This window comes from Tachypleus tridentatus, chromosome 13 (assembly GCF_004210375.1).
Source record: "Tachypleus tridentatus isolate NWPU-2018 chromosome 13, ASM421037v1, whole genome shotgun sequence".
Taxonomy (NCBI): Eukaryota; Metazoa; Arthropoda; class Merostomata; order Xiphosura; family Limulidae; genus Tachypleus; species Tachypleus tridentatus.
This window is the reverse complement of record NC_134837.1, coordinates 256,589,580-256,608,447: the sequence shown is the minus strand read 5'-3', so window position 1 is coordinate 256,608,447 and position 18,868 is coordinate 256,589,580. Positions and strand designations below refer to the sequence as shown.

The 18,868-nt window shown below is 34.3% G+C and overlaps 1 protein-coding gene across 2 annotated transcripts in view; it reads left to right on the top strand.

Annotated features, from left to right (window-relative positions):
- Nucleotides 1–18,868, top strand: part of LOC143238021 (uncharacterized) — a 34,828-nt gene that overhangs the window by 1,623 nt on the left and 14,337 nt on the right. For both annotated transcript variants that reach the window (XM_076477903.1, XM_076477902.1), the window contains exons 2-7: nucleotides 5,401–5,476; nucleotides 8,854–8,968; nucleotides 9,889–9,948; nucleotides 10,868–10,942; nucleotides 11,205–11,391; nucleotides 16,707–16,765. In XM_076477903.1, coding sequence (XP_076334018.1) covers nucleotides 5,401–5,476; nucleotides 8,854–8,968; nucleotides 9,889–9,948; nucleotides 10,868–10,942; nucleotides 11,205–11,391; nucleotides 16,707–16,765 — 572 coding nt within the window. The remainder of the gene's footprint in view (nucleotides 1–5,400; nucleotides 5,477–8,853; nucleotides 8,969–9,888; nucleotides 9,949–10,867; nucleotides 10,943–11,204; nucleotides 11,392–16,706; nucleotides 16,766–18,868) is intronic.

Below are 18,868 nucleotides of genomic sequence, written 5' to 3'. Positions count from 1 at the left end.
CACACATAAAAACTGCAAAATACAAAATGTGAAATCGCAAGTACAACATGTACCCAACAAACCACACCAAATTTGGTAAAGATCCATCTACAACCCCATCACACCAAACGTGCTCGCCCTTTCAGTCGTGGGGGCGTTATAATGTGACGGTCAATCTCACTATTCGTTGGTAAAAGAGTAGCCCAAGAGTTGGCGGTGGGTGGTGATGATTAGCTGCCCACCCTCTGGTCTTACGCTGCTAACTTAAGGATGGCCAGCGTAGATAGCCCTCGTGAAGCTTTTCGTGAAATTCAAACCAAACCTTTCCCATTTTTATTTCACTTAACTGCTTAAGTATTCATTTTTTCCGCACAGATATCCTATTGGGTAACTTTATGTTTAACTTCATACAAACAAATTAAACTGTGCAGAGTTCGCGTTTCATTTGTAGTCAGTGCACACAGATTCAGGAAATCGATCTCACTAGCACATGCGCAAAGCTTTGCTTTAGCTTTATGGGAGATAAACACTTAACTTATACGTGAAAGAAATGTACAACGGCAGTGTAGATTTATCGTCTGTATGTCACAGAAATTCTAACACACCTAAAATCAATAACAGCATGTTTGATTAAAGTTGCTAAAACCAGTCATATTATATTATATATATACGTTAAGCCAATAACAAATACGCACACACACATATTTATATACTTATCTTACCACAATGACGTACAAGCTCAGAATACAATCGTAACTTAGCTGTTCACTGAATAATATATAAATTATTTGTTTCTGTTTTCTTGTGAACGACCTTAAACTTGTTTTCAGTTATTTCTACATAAGACCTTTAACTTTTCCGGTAACTTACATGTAGTTCTGGTACACGAAACGGAGATTGTTATATGTGTGTGAGTTTGAAGTCCACCTCTTATCGAAGCATATTTCAAAAACCAGAGAGAAAGTACCTTGATATGGAATGGCTTTGCAACTATCTGTTGTGAGCGTGTGTACTTCTTATGTGTCATCTTACTTCTTATGTGTCATCTTACATGCTTGAATGCTGTTGCGATACAGTTTCTAAAGTTGGACATCATGTCATATAATAAACCACTTGTATTGTAGTTTCTAAAGTTGGACATCATGTCATATAATAAACCACTTGTAATGTAGTTTCTAAAGTTGGACATCATGTCATATAATAAACCTCTTGTATTGTAGTTTCTAAAGTTGGACATCATGTCATATAATAAACCACTTGTAATGTAGTTTCTAAAGTTGGACATCATGTCATATAATAAACCTCTTGTATTGTAGTTTCTAAAGTTGGACATCATGTCATATAATAAACCACTTGTAATGTAGTTTCTAAAGTTGGACATCATGTCATATAATAAACCACTTGTAATGTTGTTTCTAAAGTTGGACATCATGTCATATAATAAACCACTTGTAATGTAGTTTCTAAAGTTGGACATCATGTCATATAATAAACCTCTTGTATTGTAGTTTCTAAAGCTGGAGATCACAGCATAGAAGAAAGCACTTGTATTGTAGTTTCTAAAGCTGGAGATCATAGCATAGAAGAAACCACTTGTAATGTAGTTTCTCAAACTGGTGATCATGGCATAGAAGAAACCACTTGTAATGTAGTTTCTAAAGTTGGACATCATGGCATAGAAGAAACCACTTCTAATGTAGTTTCTAAAGTTGGACATCATGTCATATAATAAACCACTTGTAATGTAGTTTCTAAAGTTGGACATCATGTCATATAATAAACCTCTTGTATTGTAGTTTCTAAAGTTGGACATCATGTCATATAATAAACCACTTGTAATGTAGTTTCTAAAGTTGGACATCATGTCATGTAATAAACCTCTTGTATTGTAGTTTCTAAAGTTGGACATCATGTCATATAATAAACCACTTGTAATGTAGTTTCTAAAGTTGGACATCATGTCATATAATAAACCTCTTGTATTGTAGTTTCTAAAGTTGGACATCATGTCATATAATAAACCACTTGTAATGTAGTTTCTAAAGTTAGACATCATGTCATATAATAAACCACTTGTAATGTAGTTTCTAAAGTTGGACATCATGTCATATAATAAACCACTTGTAATGTAGTTTCTAAAGTTGGACATCATGTCATATAATAAACCTCTTGTATTGTAGTTTCTAAAGCTGGAGATCATAGCATAGAAGAAAGCACTTGTATTGTAGTTTCTAAAGCTGGAGATCATAGCATAGAAGAAACCACTTGTAATGTAGTTTCTCAAGCTGGTGATCATGGCATAGAAGAAACCACTTGTATTGTAGTTTCTAAAGTTGGAGATCATGGCATAGAAGAAACCACTTCTAATGTAGTTTCTAAAGTTGGACATCATGTCATATAATAAACCTCTTGTATTGTAGTTTCTAAAGCTGGAGATCATAGCATAGAAGAAACCACTTGTAATGTAGTTTCTAAAGCTGGAGATCATGACATAGAAGAAACCACTTCTAATGTAGTTTATAAACTTGGACTTAATGGCATAGAAGAAACCTCTTGTATTGTAGTTTATAAAGTTGGCCATCATGGTAGAGAAGAAACCACTTCTAATGTAGTTTCTAAAGTTGGACATCATGTCATATAATAAACCACTTGTATTGTAGTTTCTAAAGCTGGAGATCATAGCATAGAAGAAACCACTTGTAATGTAGTTTCTAAAGCTGGAGATCATGACATAGAAGAAACCACTTGTAATGTAGTTTATAAACTTGGACTTAATGGCATAGAAGAAACCACTTGTTATGTAGTTTATCAAGTTGGACATCATGCCATAGAAGAAACCACTTGTAATGTAGTTTTTCTAGCTGAAGATCATGGCATAGAAGAAACCACTTGTGTTGTAGTTTATCAAGTTGGACATCATGGCATAGAAGAAACCACTTGTAATGTAGTTTTTCAAGCTGGAGATCATGGCACAGAAGAAACCACTTGTAATGTAGTTTCTCAAGCTGAAGATCATGGCATAGAAGAAACCACTTGTATTGTAGTTCCTAAAGTTGGACATGATGACATAGAAAAGAGAAATATCTTGTAGTAAAATTACAAAAGTGTGGCATCATGATGCAGAAAAATGTATTTTAGAAAAATCTCTTTAAGACACCGAAAACGTTTTTGCTTCTGAAATTATCGATTTTTTAAAATACTACTCATAGTGGGTAAGTCCACGTATTGTGTCATATAAATTAATATTACTTTGGGAGCAGGCTGAAAGAGGATTCTTTATGTATGAACTGAAGATAGTCATTGTATATAATGTAAAAATATTGCAAACGTTTTTATTGCAGAGGGACTTATTGTTAAATATACACGTTAAAAGTTAATACGATAATTATAATTTATATATTTTAAAGTGCGAGTGTTAAATTTAGTATTTTTAGAAGCGATAATTTATCGCAGGTTTTCTCGCGTAACTGTTTACGAATTCTTTGTTGTATCGTTCAGTCGTTGTGAATTGACGTCGTGTTACTCAAATCTTTTAAAATTTACCTATTGCTTTACGTGAAAATTTTTACATCACAACGTCTCTTTTATGTAAATATAGGTGACCAAGTTCAGTAAAAGAAGAAAGTTAGTGAAAGTGAAAGTAAAAGTGAAAAAGGAAAGCTTGACGTGATTGTGAGTTTAATCGTAATGGGCGATTTGTAAAGTGAATGTATCACATCTTGTATTGTAATAACAGAGATAAAAAGTAATTGTTTTCTCAAAGGGTGCACTTAAAGAATTTACCCGCTTGTGTGAACTTTGACGAAAAATAAACAATTATTTAAAGCTCTGGATTCAACTATGATACGTAATAGTGTAATAACGTTTACTAGTGTTTGAACGTATTATTTTAAAAGAAGTGGGTAGTGTACTGTTCGTTTATTGTTGAAATTTATCGCCAGTAAGTTACAGGCACCTGCTGTAAATAATCCAACTCTAAAAATAGCTGATAATTAATTGTTTGCTTATTCACGAAGTGACCAGAATTGGGTTGAATCATTCATCTCAATGCAACATACGCACATAGGGAACCCAAAAGTATTTTGTTTTACATTTTATTTTCTGCTATTAGGGACACTGTAACTAGAAAAGTCGTTGACCAACAAACAATGTGTTGAATACTTTTTAGAAAAACTGTTTAAAAATATCTTTTTATTTTAGGATTCTTTACTTACATGAAAAATTCAATCTATTTTACATTACGTTGAACTCTATAGTTAAACTTTCTCTGTAAGTATATGCCGCGTCTTTTCATTTGTGCCTCAGCACATAACGTTATAACTTTTATGAATGAAACTTTGTAGAATGGACGGCAACTGTCTGTTGCGGAGGCACAAGTGTAGAGGACGACGTTTCGAAAGTCTTCTGCCTTTCGTTTTCAAGACTCGTGTCTCCACAACAGGCAGTTGTCGTCCATTCTACAAAGTTTCATTATGAATGCTCTGCATAAACAACTTATCAAAGTTATGGCATTTTTTGATAAAAACCGTTTTGCGTTGAATTCAGGATACTGAGGTACTTTCTGTATCTTGTAACAGTTGTTCATTTAAATCTGTACGTTGCTTTTGATATGTAATCGTTTGTTTGGATATCTGCTGTGTCCACCGAAGGGATTCGAGCCCCTGATTTTAGTATCGTTAATCCGAAGACTTACCGCTGTCCCAGCGGGGGACATATCTTAGCGTAAAGACTCCTTTACAATGAGAGAATTTCTTCCACAAACACAAAATTTTGTTGCATGATTTTTGTATGAATCACATTCATTTATTTTCTTTTAGAGTAGATTATGACAACTTAAGTTTCGCCTTTCATGTTGATTGGGGTGGGTGACAAAACAAGGACTGTAAATACCCACTAGAAGCGTCAGAATGACCAGAATGACCCAGTGACTGGTCTACCATATGACCAGACAGTGTGTATACGTAAGATGGAGTCCTTACTTATTCAACTTGAGTCATAAAACGTCACATGGTAGACCAGTCACTGGGTGTTAACTCTATTGGGCGTGTGTGTGTGGTGTATCCTTGCTTTTCACCTGCCAAAGCACTTCGAACACCCAACATATAGAGACATCCTAATCCGAGTTCTTTGCTGGAAGTTTCTAGACTCTGATTGTAGATCTTGGAAATATGATGTTAAGTGAACTTTTACCTTAAGTACCGGGCAGATTCTTTAAGCATAAAGTGGTAATTACCGTTTCGTGGTATCGGGCAGATTCTTTAAACATAAAGTGGTAATTACCGTTTCGTGTTTTTTGTTGTTTAGTTAATAAAACGCTGTTCTTTCTTTATTTGGTGACTATTTTTTGTTGTCTGTGAATTTTCGTAAATACTGTAAATGTGTCTAATTTATAAAATGGATTTTTTATTCATTTTCCACTAGATGGCAGCGTCGAGACGATAGAGCTAAAGAAATGTAACGGGGAACCGAGAGTATTCGTACATCAGTTGAACTTAAGGTAAGCTTCTCACTAGATGTCGCGGTTGTTTTAATTGAATGTTTGAGTATCTCGAAATGAAATATTTCTCAAACCTAGTACCTCGACCTACCTTTTGAACTCTACCGTATGTGTATATCCAGTTACGATAACTAAAGAGCAGGGTATAAACGAATAAATAGAATACCAATAAAAGAAACTAGTAAGTTACTTTAACAAGGACTAAAAAATAGTTCGAAATAACTGAGGTCATGAATGAAATCATTGTTGGGAAAAATAGAAATGGCTGTAAATACAGATAGTAGTTCATAATAGAGATCACAAGGAATGGTACAAAAGCCTAATAGAAAGTTCCAGCAAAAAACACCATAAGCAATACAGATTCAATCCAAACAATACTTTAAAATTTTAACTTTTGATTACTAAGACTGTAGACATATAGAAATAAATATTTTATTAAATTTACAAGCGAGAGAAAATTGTTTATAATTCTTGTTATTATTATCTTGCCAGCCTACAATAAAAACTAAAATAAAAACTGGAAAAATCGTACTGGTATTGAAATGCAATTTCTTTCTGATGTATTTTACGTAAGCATCATAATTAGAGTATAAACGTTGTTATCATTTACCTTGAAGTTTTCCCGTTACACTAAACACGCTCGCAATTTCAGCCGCGGGGGCGTTACAAGTGACGATCAATCCCACTATTCGTTGGTAAAACAGTAGCCCCAGAGTTGGTGGTGGGTGGTGATGTGTACTGAAAGAACAAAATTAAATGCATAGACAACAAAACTGGAAAAAAATGTTTGTTGATTTATTCGAGTCTCTGTTGAATAAAGAAGTTTGTTCCTCTTAAAAATGTTGGTGACGTAACAGTAAATAGCTTTATTCAGAAACGAATGATTCATATTTTTTACTTTCATGATAAATGTTATGTACTTGGCTTTCGGCTGGGTGATCCCAATGCACACTACACTTATAAGGTTTCAGTGTCACCATCCACTTCGGTCACTAAAATGGGCAAACAATAAGCGAACTGTTCTATCTGGATAAATGCATTTTGGTTTTAATGGGTTCTCAATTGGAAAAATCACGTGATGCGACGTAACACACAACGGCTTTTAAAAAGGTTAAAAGAAAATGTTTTAGGTCAAACCACCAAGAAGTTATCTATTGCCGACACAACGTTTTCGGCAATGTCCTTCTTCATGTATCACTGACTGAACAGTAAATCCGTAAATGGGTCACTATTTGTTATATACTTTGCTATTTATAAATAATAATGTCTCTCAGTGGTTCGGCGGTATGTCTGCGGACTTACAACGCTAAATAGAGGGTTATGATACCCGTGATGGGCAGAGCACAGATAGCCCATTGTGTAGCCTTGTGCTTAATTCAAAACAACAGCAACAACAACAAATAATCTGATGCTCTTTACTTCATGTGTGACTTTCTATTTTCCCATCATCAGTAGCCACTTGGTTACAATCATTTAATGGACTTCTTTTACTTTCAACAAACTGTTTTTAAATGCCGAAGTACTACGCTTCTATGTATTATTCCAGTTTGTACTTACGCTACTAAAAATAGGTCCATAGTGGAGGTCTTTGTGAGGGATAATTGGGGTTGAAGAAGAGCGAAACATTAAATCTGATCGGCTTTGAATAATTTCATAAACATATTCAACAATTCTGTAGAAAGACTGCCTGTTTTCAAATAGTATGAAAGTTGATTTTATACTCAAAATGGAAATTATATAAAATAATGAAAACTGACAAACAAAATAAATTACACGCATGAATTTCTGTTATCGTGAGCAACATGTTCAACCCTTAACTAAATTACGATATAAAGACAAAAAAAAAAACGGTAATGCACTTCGTAGAGCAGACGAATTAAACTTGTACTAAAATAACCGTCCAGACGTGTTCTTCCACGAAGAAATGACATTGAACTCTACAGGTTTGGGTTCGTTGTCATGGAGACAGCCAGATGCAGTCATTGAAAGTCTGTTTTATGTTCTTGCAACATTTTATTAACGGTAGATATCTTAACGACGTAAGATATTGTGTATGCTCAGCTTTAAGCCAACATGACACTTCAAAGTTCGTGATGTTTATGTTTCTCACAGACGTTAATTAATTTAAAAGTAAATTAACATCAACATGCATTATGTTACTAATTCTATTAATCCGTTTTATACATGTAAAAAATAGTTCAGAAATTTCTACTTATGGAATTTAGATGAATCGATGTACAAACAGATTAAATACGTGAAAACATAACATTTATTCAGTAAAAGTTTTCTTATTAAGTTACACGTATAATTGCAGAACATGATTTAAAACAGGTTTTGTGTTTTACTTGGTCACATAAATCTACACAGGCCCGACACGGCCATGTAGTTAGAGTGCGTGACTCGTAATCTGAGTGTCGCAGGTTCGAATCCCCGTCACACCAAACATGCTTGCTCTTTTAGTCGTGGAGACACTATAATGAGACGATGAACTCCACAATTCGTTGGCAAAAGAGTAGCCCAAAAGTTGGTGATGGGTGGTGATGACTGGCTGCCTTCCCTCTGGTCTTACACTGTTAAATTATGAATGGTAAGCGTAGATAGCTTTTGTGTAGCTACGAGCGAAATTAAACCAAAACAAAACAAATAAATGTCATGTCTGTTGTGTGTGTGTGTGTTTTCTTACATGAAAGCCACATCGAGCTGTCTGCTGAGTCAACCGAGAGGAATCGAACCCTTGATTTTAAAGCTGTAAATCAGTAGACTTACCGATATACCAGCGGGGTACGTGTTTGTTGCATGCCCATTTAAATGCTTTGCAAGATGTTGATGGATATTTGTTAGGTCCATGGGGTGTACATACAAACTTTTAGTTCTGCGGACTTATGTGATTCATACGTTTTTACCCATGTAGACGAATCTTCAACAAATTTGGTATGAAGGTTCGTTGTGTGCAGGGAGAGATATGTAAAACTTTCAGATTTGCGTTTTGTAAGCCCCCCCCCCAGTGGTTGAGTGTTATGTCTGCGGACGTACAATGCTAAAATCCGGGTTTCGATACCCGTGGTGGGCAGAGCACAGATAGCCCATTGCGTAGCTTTGTGCCTAATCCAAAACAACAACGTTTTGTAGTTTTTATGGGATTTTTATTTTGTTCTTTTAGAATTACATATAAAGGAAACAACTTTTCATGTCCTAAGATAACCTGTCATTAACCATTAATTTACATAACTTTCATCCAAGGGATGGGTACTCCAGCTGGTATTTATGCGACGTCTTTATGTAATAACATTAATTCACGCATTTGAAATAAAATAACTATGACTGTGATTGAAAGTATTATTTTGGATGTTACTTTCACTTGAACACGTTCGTTTCAGCTCGGCAGATGTTCTTCGCCGCCAGAGGGACCGCGAAATGGTCGCGCAGGAAATGTCAAGACTGAAATTGGTTAAAAAAGACCATCAACGTCAGCAAGAAGAGGAAAAGCGTCAGGTCGTAAATTTTATATATTGTTAAGGCCGTCGATAAGAGGGGTAACGGGGGAATTCCCCCCCGGGCCTGGAATAATGAGAGGGCCCGTACAAAAGCTTGCCAAATTGATGTTTCAGAGTGCATTAAAAACCTCGCCATGAAAAAAAAAAAAAGACTATGAAAGTTGTATCTTATAGTAAATATCTTATAGATGATATTATAGGGGTCCATATGCACATGATTACCCCTGGACCCGAATAGTTTTCGGGACTTTGGGTCTTATTGTTTACAAAAATCATCCTAACCTTTAAAATCTCATTATATTTAAAAGTAAAAAAAATGAAGGCTCATTCTTGGAACGCTTAAATTCTAAGAGTTATTTATCTTAAAACCAGAATTGCCCGTCAGTGGCACTGCGGTATGTCTGCGGACTCACACCGCTAGAAACCGGGTTTCGATACCCGTGGTGGGCAGAGCATAGATAGCCCATTGTACAGCTTTTTGCTTAATTCAAAACAACAAACAACTCTTTCCAAATTGTTTGAGTCTGTACCTGAAGATGCCTTTATAGGTTAAACCCTAACAGTGATAAAGGATGTATTCGTGAAACGTATAGTTGTTTCTGTTTTTTTTTTCAATTCTGCAATTAGGAGGTTTCTCCAAGTACTGACGACTCTACGTACTAATGATATATTTGTTTGTTTGTGTTTTTCGTATAGCAAAGCCACAAAGGGCTATCTGCTCAGCCCACGGAGGGAATCGAACCCCTGATTTTAGCGATGTAAATCCGGAGACATACCGCTGTACTAGCAGGGGCACTAATGATATTTAATATTTAAACTTTGATATGCTTGACCAATAACATAAGCGTACGTGTAGTTGTTTCAAAGAATAATTTTGCTTTGGAGCATTGTTGTCACCTCCTTTGTGATATTTTACAGAACATGGAAATGTTGGTACGGTATAACCCTTGGAATAAGCCGGGGGCTGGAGCACCAATGGTAAGTTGTTTTTTCAATTAGAAATAAATGATTTATTGTAAGTTTGAATGTAATTTCTCTACTTTATGTATACTTGTGCCTACCATTAAGCCTATAAAATGTTTTGAAATTGAAGCTGTTAGTTCCTGGTGAGGTTGGTTTCATTATATTACATTATTTTGTCTGAAAGAAGACTAATAAATTAATAAGAAAAGCTTGAAGGGGTTTCTTCAAAATGAATGCCATTGTTTTTCTTAGTTATTAAGAAGCAGATTTCATTAATAAAACTCAAGTGTTTGTTTTTATTTACTTTAATATACATCATTGTCTTGATGATAACCAAAAATGAATTTAGATACATTAACTAGATGGCAGCACAATCCGAAAAACCTTTTTCTATTTTTGTTCGTTATTGAACTGAACAGCTTTAATAAATTTTGCACAGAAGAATATATTGTGTTACATTTCAAAAATTTGCAATAAAAACGTATGAAGCATACATTGTCGATGTAGGTCGAAACGTTGTTCGCTCCTCTACATTAAATTTTCTCAATCCAAACGAGCCGTTTTTCACATATATTTTTCTCTACAAGTGGGTTTTCTCAACATCACTGATCACACATTGTCTTGATGATAACCCAAAATGAATTTAGATACACAACTAGATGGCAGCACAATTTGAAAACCATGTTCCATTTTTGTTCGTTATTGAGCTGAACAGCTTTAATAAATTTTGCACAGAAGAATATATTGTGTTACACGTCAGAAAATTTGAAATAAAATCATATGAAGCACACTTTCACGAATACGTTTTATTTATTCAGAAAAAATCATTTTTGCGCCATCTGTTAAAATGTTTTCAAGGTATGAGAGAATGAGAAAGTTTTTTTACTTCGATGTGAGAACTGACGCATTTGATGAATGTTGTGATAAATTACAGGAAAATTCAAAGAGGACTAAATTCACAGAGGAACAACTGGACAAGAATGATCAGTCAGACAACAACGTTTTAGGGGTAAGAATTAATGTGAAGCATTCTTTAATTTGATTTAAAGTTTATTTCAAGTATAACCCTAATTTAAATTAATTTGTACGAATTAATAAAAATTGAAATACTTGATAAAGTTTTCATTATTAACAAAGAAAGGTAAATGACTTCAACTTATGCATTTTTCATTAATAATCAAATGATTTTAATGGAACAAGTTCACAATGTCGAGTGATACTTGAAAAGTCTGTATTTATTAAAACCTGTTTCACTGACGCCATTTCTTCAGAACACGTTGACTGGATTTGGTAAGCCTGGTGCTGGCGCTCCCCAACGTACAAAATCTGGTCGTATGAAAACTCAGCTTTCTGGAGATCCAGAAATTCGATTTCAAGACGCCCAAAAGGTCCGCCTCAGTATTGAAAATCAACTTCGCTACAAGAATCCCGATAAAGATAATCCCATAAATTCCCAAGGTAAGAAAAGGAAGTACAATATTTACAATTCAATCATGTTGAATGATCGAAGAAAAACATTAACAGCATCAAACACAGCCCTCTGTGACTCAGCATTTTACCACTTCTGTTGCTAGGCGTGGCCAGGTAGTAAAAGCGTTCGATTCGTAATATGAGAGTCCCAGGTTCGAGTCCCTGTCGCGCCAAACATGATCGTCCTTTCAGCCGCAGGGGCGTTATAATATGACGGTCAGTCCCACTATTCGTTGGTAAAAGAGTAGCTTAAGAGTTGGCGGTGGGTGATGATAACTAGCTGCCTTCCCTTTCGTCTTACACTGTAAATTAGGAACGGCTGGCGCAGATAAGTCTCGTTTAGCTAACAATCCACTTCTGTTATTACAGTTGTTGAATTTCGCGTGGGCTTGTTTAATCGTATAGTGGGATTTGAATACCGTTTTTCTAATCGTCCTACGGTCTCAAAGTGATTTATTTTCGGTGGTAACGGGGAGCAAACCACGGATCCAAAGACCACAACGCGAATCGCTGTGCTACCTTTGGCCTTCTTAATTATTTTGTTAAGTGAAATGCAACATAAGGAGAAATTTGTGCTGTGCCCACCAGATCTTTAGCGTCCAAAGCCACCAGATTTATCGTCAAGTCACCAGGTTATCTTCTAAGAACATAATTAGAAATTACCTAAGTTTTATACTAAATAAATTTGTAGAGAAACAACTAGGCAACAACGATCAGTTAGACAACAATGGTTTAGGGGTAAGAATTTATAAAACAATATTATCTTACGAATTATCTAGCCCTTTAATTATTCTAATTCACAACTCGACAAGCTGTGCGTGTGTGTGTGTTTTTCTTATAGCAAAGCCACATCGGGCTATCTGCCGAACCCTCCGAGGGTCATCGAACCCCTGATTTTAGCTTGTAAATTCGTAGACTTACTGCTGTACTAGCGGGGGTCCTCGACAAGCCAACCACTAGGCTGCAAACGTCCCTTTGTGGGTTTTGGATAATGTTTGGTTACTCTAATTTATCACTAAATGACATCACAACTAACAATGAATGTCATATTTGTTTATCTGTAGTCAAGCACAAAGTTACATAATGGGCTATCTGTGCTTTGGTCACCACGAATATCGAAAACACATTTATAATATACATATATATATATTGTAAATTAATACTTAAACAGTCAAGCAAAATAAAGCCAAAAAGCTTGTTTGAATTTCGCGCAAAGCTACATGACACTTATCATCTGCACTAGCCGTCCCTATTTTAGTAGTGTAGGGACTCGAGGGAAAACAACTAGTCATCACCACCTATCGTCAACTCTTTTATCAACGAATAATGGGATTGACTGTCACATAACAACACCCGCACAGCTGAAAGGGTGAGTATGTTTGGTGAGACGGCGATTCGAACTCAGAATCTTCAGATTGCGAGTTAAGCACCATAACTATCTGGCCAAATATCAGAAGAAAGGACTTCGTTAAAATCAGCAAATCCAAACTTGTGATAAACGACATCCAAAAAAAGAAAAACAATCCCAAACCACAACAACTAATTAAATTAAGAATGATGCATAAATTGAAAGGATCCCCAGGATACGGGCTATAATGTGGGATATAAAATGTTCCCTGGGTTTTGGAAGTGACTGCGGAAGTAGAAACCGCATTAATATGGGGATACACTATCTATTAGTCTTAACCTCTGTCCATATATGCAGCGTCTTTAATTTAATTTTGTTTATATATATATACTTTTGATACCTTTTATAAAGAGTATCTAACAGTAATAAATACTGTTGACGTAAAACGATGAAATCGTTGTAATCTTTAATTAACACATCACATTAAATAATTTTAATGTTAGATAAACTTTGACCTGAAAGGTCAATAAGAAGATTATTTGCTATAATCTCTGATGACAAATGACGTAAAAGAATCAAAGATATTTAAAGTTTCTTAAGGAAGTTTGCGATAAGTAATATGGTAGTGACGTGACATCTGTTGGACTAATATGTAATTACCAGATCTTTCTCATTCTCCTTGAAGAAATAAAAAATTACTGATTTTTTTTAACGTATCGAAAAATTGAAACAATAACTTTTGAAGAGATTAGGTATTTTTCTTTAAGCAGTTAGTTAACGTTTGTGTCAGAAAAAAAAGAAAATTGTATTCGTTGCTGAACGTTCACAGTTTGTGAACGTTGAAATAGGTGTCAATATTTACCAAGATTTACTCACATAATATATTAATATGACTTTTCCGTAACGATCATACTCCCAACTAGTTTGGGGATCGGATGGTAATTTTATAAACTAAGAATTTTCACACTCGAGAGGCCGAGAACAAACATATTTAGTGACGCGGATTCGAAACTGAGACCTTCAGCTCGACAGTCGAACGCTCTAACCACCAAGTTTACCCAGGTTCCGTCTTACACAAATGATCAAGACTATCTTTTACAGTTTATTAAGACTGTTTTGTTTAGTTCACTAAAACTCTGTCTTTTACAGTTTATTAAGACTGTTTTGTTCAGTTCACTAAAACTCTGTCTTTTACAGTTTATTAAGACTGTTTTGTTCAGTTCACTAATACTCTGTCTTTTACAGTTTATTAAGACTGTTTTGTTTAGTTCACTAAAACTCTGTCTTTTACAGTTTATTAAGACTGTTTTGTTCAGTTCACTAAAACTCTGTCTTTTACAGTTTATTAAGACTGTTTTGTTTAGTTCACTAAAACTCTGTCTTTTACAGTTTATTAAGACTGTTTTGTTTAGTTCACTAATACTCTGTCTTTTACATTTTATTAAGACTGTTTTGTTCCATTCACTAAAACTCTGTCTTTTACAGTTTATTAAGACTGTTTTGTTTAGTTCACTTATACTCTGTCTTTTACAGTTTATTAAGACTGTTTTGTTTAGTTCACTTATACTCTGTCTTTTACAGTTTATTAAGACTGTTTTGTTTAGTTCACTTATACTCTGTCTTTTACAGTTTATTAAGACTGTTTTGTTCAGTTCACTAATACTCTGTCTTTTACAGTTTATTAAGACTGTTTTGTTTAGTTCACTAAAACTCTGTCTTTTACAGTTTATTAAGACTGTTTTGTTTAGTTCACTAAAACTCTGTCTTTTACAGTTTATTAAGACTGTTTTGTTTAGTTCACTAATACTCTGTCTTTTACAGTTCATTAAGACTGTTTTGTTTAGTTAACTAATACTCTGTCTTTTACAGTTTATTAAGACTGTTTTGTTTAGTTCACTTATACTCTGTCTTTTACAGTTTATTAAGACTGTTTTGTTCAGTTCACTAATACTCTGTTTTTTACAGTTTATTAAGACTGTTTTGTTTAGTTCACTTATACTCTGTCTTTTACAGTTTATTAAGACTGTTTTGTTTAGTTCACTTATACTCTATCTTTTACAGTTTATTAAGACTGTTTTGTTTAGTTCACTAAAACTCTGTCTTTTACAGTTTATTAAGACTGTTTTGTTTAGTTCACTAAAACTCTGTCTTTTACAGTTTATTAAGACTGTTTTGTTCAGTTCACTAATACTCTGTCTTTTACAGTTTATTAAGACTGTTTTGTTTAGTTCACTAATACTCTGTCTTTTACAGTTTATTAAGACTGTTTTGTTTAGTTCACTAAAACTCTGTCTTTTACAGTTTATTAAGACTGTTTTGTTTAGTTCACTAATACTCTGTCTTTTACAGTTTATTAAGACTGTCTTCTTAAGTTTACTGAGACTCTGTCTTTTCTAGTTTGCTAAAACAATGTTTTTCAGTTTATTAAGAATATCTTCTTAAGTTTACCGAGATTCTGTCTTTTCTAGTTTGCTAAGACATTGTTTTTCAGTTTATTAAGACTGTCTTCTTAAGTTTACTGAGACTCTGTCTTTTCCAGTTTGCTAAGACATTGTTTTCAGTTTATTAAGACTGTCTTCTTTAGTTTACTGAGACTCTGTCTTTTCTAGTTTGCTAAAACAATGTTTTTCAGTTTATTAAGAATATCTTCTTAAGTTTACTGAGACTCTGTCTTTTCCAGTTTGCTAAGACATTGTTTTTCAGTTTATTAAGACTGTCTTCTTAAGTTTACTGAGACTCTGTCTTTTCCAGTTTGCTAAGACATTGTTTTCAGTTTATTAAGACTGTCTTCTTTAGTTTACTGAGACTCTGTCTTTTCTAGTTTGCTAAAACAATGTTTTTCAGTTTATTAAGAATATCTTCTTAAATTTACCGAGACTCTGTCTTTTTTAGTTTGCTAAAACAATGTTTTTCAGTTTATTAAGAATATCTTCTTAAGTTTACTGAGACTCTGTCTTTTTTAGTTTGCTAAGACATTGTTTTTCAGTTTATTAAGACTGTCTTCTTAAGTTTACTGAGACTCTGTCTTTTCCAGTTTGCTAAGACATTGTTTTCAGTTTATTAAGACTGTCTTCTTTTGTTTACTGAGACTCTGTCTTTTCTAGTTTGCTAAAACAATGTTTTTCAGTTTATTAAGAATATCTTCTTAAGTTTACTGAGACTCTGTCTTTTCTAGTTTGCTAAAACAATGTTTTTCAGTTTATTAAGACTGTCTTCTTAAGTTTACTGAGACTCTGTCTTTTCTAGTTTGCTAAAACAATGTTTTTCAGTTTATTAAGGCTCACTTGTTTCCTGCCCTACCCGGTGGCAATGCAGTATGCTTGAGGAGTTGAAACGCGAAAATTGGGTTTCGATACCCGTGGTGGGCGGTGCACAGACAACCCATTGTGTTGTTTGTGCTTAATTACAAATAAATACTCTTTTTAAAACGTTATTACACTTAGCTGTGTTATGTATTATAAATATCTTAACGATATGAAATACATGGTAATAGTATAAAATAACTTAATTTTGGTTTGTATTGTCAGTTAATATGTAATCTACACATTACACAACAAAGATGTCTTTTCAGACACACTTGCGAATAATAATTAACAAGTGTTATTAACACTAGGCACCAGAACGTATTACACTCTACTATATTAGTCTGTACTGCAGTTGATAGGGATTTGTGTGTATTACGTAAGTATTTCCAGATGTATGAATTAAACTTCCAAATTTTAATGAACGTTATCTGGTGAAATTTACGTTAAAAATCTCAAGTGATATATTTTAAGTTTGGTGTGTATAAAACATATTTAAATTCAACAAACCAACGCCAAGAATTTGTTAAAGTTACATCTAACTAAAGTGTGTATGCAAACATGTGCAGCAGATGGCGCTACTCTCGTATTACAGTTTCTTAATCTTCAACATGTTTGGAATTTTACTGAGTACGATTGTTTTTTTCTTCCAGAGAGTAGAAAACAGAGGCAACTGGCCAAAAAGAAACGACAAATGCAGCTAGAAGATACGGTAGGTTGTTTCAAAGGAAAAGCTATAATTTATTCACAGTTGTGGTTCCCAGGCTTTTCATTTCATAGATCTTTGTAAAAACGTTATAAAAAGTTAAAATAATATAATCCTATGCTACAGTGTATGATATGTATACCCACAAAGTATACAGAACGTAAATAGTTATTTATATACATAATAAAGATCACAAGTGTCTAAGAAGTCCCACTTTGCCAAAAAGTGTAATCAGCGCAGCGCCCCAAGCGGCAGGTTTTCTTTGGAACTAAGCACAAAGCTACACAACGGACTGTTCTGTGCCCGACACGAGTGTCGAAATCTGGTTTTAGCAGTGTGAGTCCGCAGACATACTGTTGCGCCACTAGGGGGCAATTTGATAGAAAGTAGCTATGTTGCTGAAGGTATAAAGTTACATGTGTGAAGAGCCCCTGTATGAAGACACACGTAATTTTGCTTGTTGTAATAGCGACATCATTTCAGTTTTTTATTTTGTTTGATAAATATACTAATTATTGTTTACAACACGTTTTCTCGTTTGAATTCACGAGATTCACCTTGTTGCTCCACAATATATGTTACATCTTCCAAGTTTTCATACGCACAATACTTTACTTTATCACTTCAGTGAAATTATTATTTGTTTTTTACCAAGAGAGAACACAATAATTGGCCCAGCATGGCAAGATGGTTAGGGGTGCTTGACTCATAAGCGTAAGGTCGTTGGTTCGAATCTCCGTCTCGCCAAACATGCCATAAGGGGCTTTATTATGTAACGGTCAATCCCTCTATTCGTTGGTAAAATAGTTGCCCAAGAGTCGACGGTGCCTGGCGATGACTAGCTACTTTTCACTCAAGTTTTAAACTACTAAATTGGGGAAAGCTAGCGCAGATAGTCCTCGTGTAGTTTTGTTTGAATGTCAAACCAAACCATACACAATGCTTCAGTATGTTCCCCACGCTAGTTTTTACTTTGTAATTTAATTATGTTCATAGTATAAGGTCTGTACTTGAAAACGTGATATTTAGTAGTTGCACGAGGATTTGACGTGTTTCGCCTGTTATTGATTTTTACGTATCAAGTAATTAAAAGCACTTGAATCACCAGGAACTTTGAAAATAACCAATCTTTTTACGTGACGAGTTAAATTGATGTGACAGAAAATCCTGTATTTTATCGCAAATGTTCCATTTTATTTCTGGATATTTATAATACTTAATATTATTATTTAAAATTCAAAAACAAACAAACAAAGTGCACATTAATTAAATTTTAACGTAATAACACATGTCTTATCAACATGTACTGGGAATATAACGCCCTCTGTTGTTGCATACTGAAACAGTATCCTGGGAACGAGGAATGTACAAAAAAACAAAAAAACCAAGAAAACCAAACGTAGAGCACAACAATTTCTAAAATATTTTGTCATCCCAGCCAACTTTCTACATTAGGGTCAGGCCTTAAAAAGTTTAATTTTTTTTCTATTCTGGTAAGAAATAAAATCATAGTATATCGAATTTAAAGTATTTATAGAGTGTTAAATACGCATTAATTAACAGATTTGCATTCTAATGATTTACTGATTCTATGGATCAGGACTTCATAGAATCATTTGTCTCTGTTCGTAATTTTTGCCACCGATGGCACAGCGGTATGTCTGCAGATTTATACTGCTAGAAATCGTGTTTCGATACCCGCGGTGGACAAAACACAGATAGCCCATTGTGTGGCTTTGTGGTTAGTAGCGAAACAACAATAAGAAATCGTAAGTTTTACATTATGTTTGATTCATTGACAAACGTGCTGATAAGTGTGTCTGATGTATAGATTTCAGTAAAGAATATTCAATCTCATTTGAAACAACACTTCACTTGTGTTTACTACAAACAGTTTCAAATGCCTGTATATAACGCCTCTTCTTGTAGTTTCTTAACGGTTTCCAGTGTCTGGACATAACACCTCTTCCTGTATTATCAGAACGGTTTCAAGTGCCTGTATATAACGCCTCTTCTTGTAGTTTCTTAACGGTTTCCAGTGCTTAGACATAACACCTCTTCCTGTATTATCAGAACGGTTTCAAGTGCCTGTATATAACGCCTCTTCTT